Here is a 2,500-nt window from a genome sequence, read left to right as displayed (position 1 = left end):
ATATATATATATATATCTAGTATGATGTATATGTATATACATATATATACCCCTATATATATTTATCTATATTATATATATTATAATATATACATAGGTATACACATACAGAACACCACCACAAAGACCCACACCCACACACACCACACACACACACAACACACAAACATGTCTATATATATATATATAGTATATATATCTCTAATATATATATATATATAATATGTATGTATGTATATATAGCTATGTATCATATATATATTATATTATATATATAATATAATATATATGTCTGTATGTATATATATTATGTATCGCTATATTCTCTATATACTATTCTATATATATATCTATCTATATCTGTATGTATATATGTATGATATATAAGTATGTTTGTATGTATGGTTTTTATGTCTATATATATATAAATATATTTATATATAAATATATATATATATACATATAGTATATATATATATCTCTATCAAAATATATTATATATTATATATATATGTATTTAAAATATATACAGATATATAAAATATCTATATATATATATATATATATATAAGATATATCTATTTTTATATATGCATGTATGTATGAATGTATGCATGTATTGTATGATTATTATACATATATATATATATATATATATTATATATAATATAAATATATTATATATATATATATCTATATGTATAGGGATTATATACAGTATGTGTATATATATATTATATATATCAATATATAAATCTATATATATATATATATATCTATATCTATCTATTATATGTTTATATCTATATACATTGCTATAGGATATAGATATATAGATATACACACACACCCCAGACCACACACACACCCACATTATACCAGCACATCTTTATTATATAAATCTAAATATATATATATCTATTATATATCTATACATATATGGTATGTATGTATGGAATGTATGTATGTAGCTGCCATGTGTGTTTTATATATAGTGTGTGAGTGTATAATATATTAACTCTTATATATATATATATTATTATAAATGTAGTGGTGTGTATGTGTGTTTGTATTTAAATTATATATATATATATCTATATCTATATATAAATATATATATCTATGTATACATATCGTTGTGAGTGTGTGTGTCCCCAGTTGTGATGTATGTTGTGTCCGTGTGTGTGTGTGTGTGTGTGTGTGTGTGTGTGTGTGTGTGTGTAGCTTTTGATTGGATCAAATGGCCTCTGTGTCCTTTACATATAACAATCTTCATTATGGTTTCAACAATTTATAAAAGAATTTTATCTCTTAAAGTAGCTAAGTTATCTGGAACGCGTGCGCAGTACCCACCGGAGAAAAGGCACCCTGATTCAGGACTACTAGAAGATACATCTCATCAGGTCATTCTTATTAGGACATGTGACCTAGGACGTTGAGAACCCCCCTGACAAATCCCCGCGCCCTTTTCCATGATGGCCTATGTCAGTGTTTTAATTGTGACGATTTTAATGCAGCCCTTTATGAGTTCGTGCTTAAAAACATTCAATACTCCGGCCTGTACTTTACAGGATTCCTTGAATTTGCGCTTCCGATTTCTCAGCTCGGTTACCTGCGCGGTCGACGGAAATCGTAGGCTTCAATTTCCGCAATGGTATCCTTCATAGGAACCCCTCGAGTCTCGGGTAGCCTAGATGAGATCGCTGCCGCTACTAAGGATGCTCCCCCGAAGGCTACTAGCGGTACCCAGGATCCGAGTGAACCCTGAAAAGGAGGCAGAGACTCTGCATAGAAACAAATTTAATACATAAAGATGAATACTGATTGACGACATATGCATAGCCTATTGTTTTTTGAAGATTATTGTTCCTCTCTTAAAAATCTTCCCGTAGCTGTTGGCTATTATGATCTTTTCTGTTATATCCATCTTTGCATTTCAATGCATGAAGACTTTCCAGATCTGAGAAACTACGATAGCAGGTGTTATTTTTATAGTGAATCATTAAACCAGACTCTAGTACATAAGTTAGCTTACATATTTTTCTCTAAATCGTACGGTTAATATTCCAGACTTCATTTTTCCTTAATCACGTTAAATCACAAAATTAGTACAGGTGAATTTATCCTAATACATCAAATAAACGTTTGCATCTCCCACCAGAATATCCACCAGGAAAGGGACTATCATAGAACCAATTTTGGCCACCATCGTGCACGTGCTCATCCCGCGCTGCCGCACCTCGGTCGGAAAGAGCTCGTTCGCGTGGAAGTAGACCACCATGTAGGCGGCAGTCGTGGACAGCTTCCCTAACAGAATCATCGTGGTCACAAGCCAGCCAACATCTGCGGAAAAGAAAAAAACATGAAGCACATCACTTTATCTAGTAAAGCATAATTAATAAAGAACACATGTGGCCTCAAATCCAAACGCTGGCAAAGCCTAACCAGAAGGAGTGACCCCGAGTGTCAGGAGTAAGACAGCGCTGAAGACAAAAAACAT

At 31.5% G+C, this 2,500-nt stretch overlaps 1 protein-coding gene across 2 annotated transcripts in view; it reads right to left on the bottom strand.

The window, feature by feature from the left end:
• Positions 1-2,500, bottom strand: part of LOC122245463 (organic cation transporter protein) — a 17,099-nt gene that overhangs the window by 7,782 nt on the left and 6,817 nt on the right. For both annotated transcript variants that reach the window (XM_086543970.1, XM_086543969.1), the window contains exons 10-12: positions 2,446-2,500; positions 2,159-2,343; positions 1,613-1,764 (exon numbers count right to left, since the gene is read on the bottom strand). The exon at positions 2,446-2,500 is cut by the window's right edge and continues 205 nt beyond it. In XM_086543970.1, the coding sequence (XP_086400096.1) occupies positions 1,613-1,764; positions 2,159-2,343; positions 2,446-2,500 (392 nt within the window). The remainder of the gene's footprint in view (positions 1-1,612; positions 1,765-2,158; positions 2,344-2,445) is intronic.

Source organism: Penaeus japonicus, unplaced genomic scaffold (genome assembly GCF_977035675.1).
Source record: "Penaeus japonicus unplaced genomic scaffold, GWHDUDI00000001_assembly GWHDUDI00000014, whole genome shotgun sequence".
Taxonomy (NCBI): domain Eukaryota; kingdom Metazoa; phylum Arthropoda; class Malacostraca; order Decapoda; family Penaeidae; genus Penaeus; species Penaeus japonicus.
The sequence above is the reverse complement of the archived record's forward strand: the minus strand, read 5'-3'. Positions and strand labels throughout refer to the sequence as shown.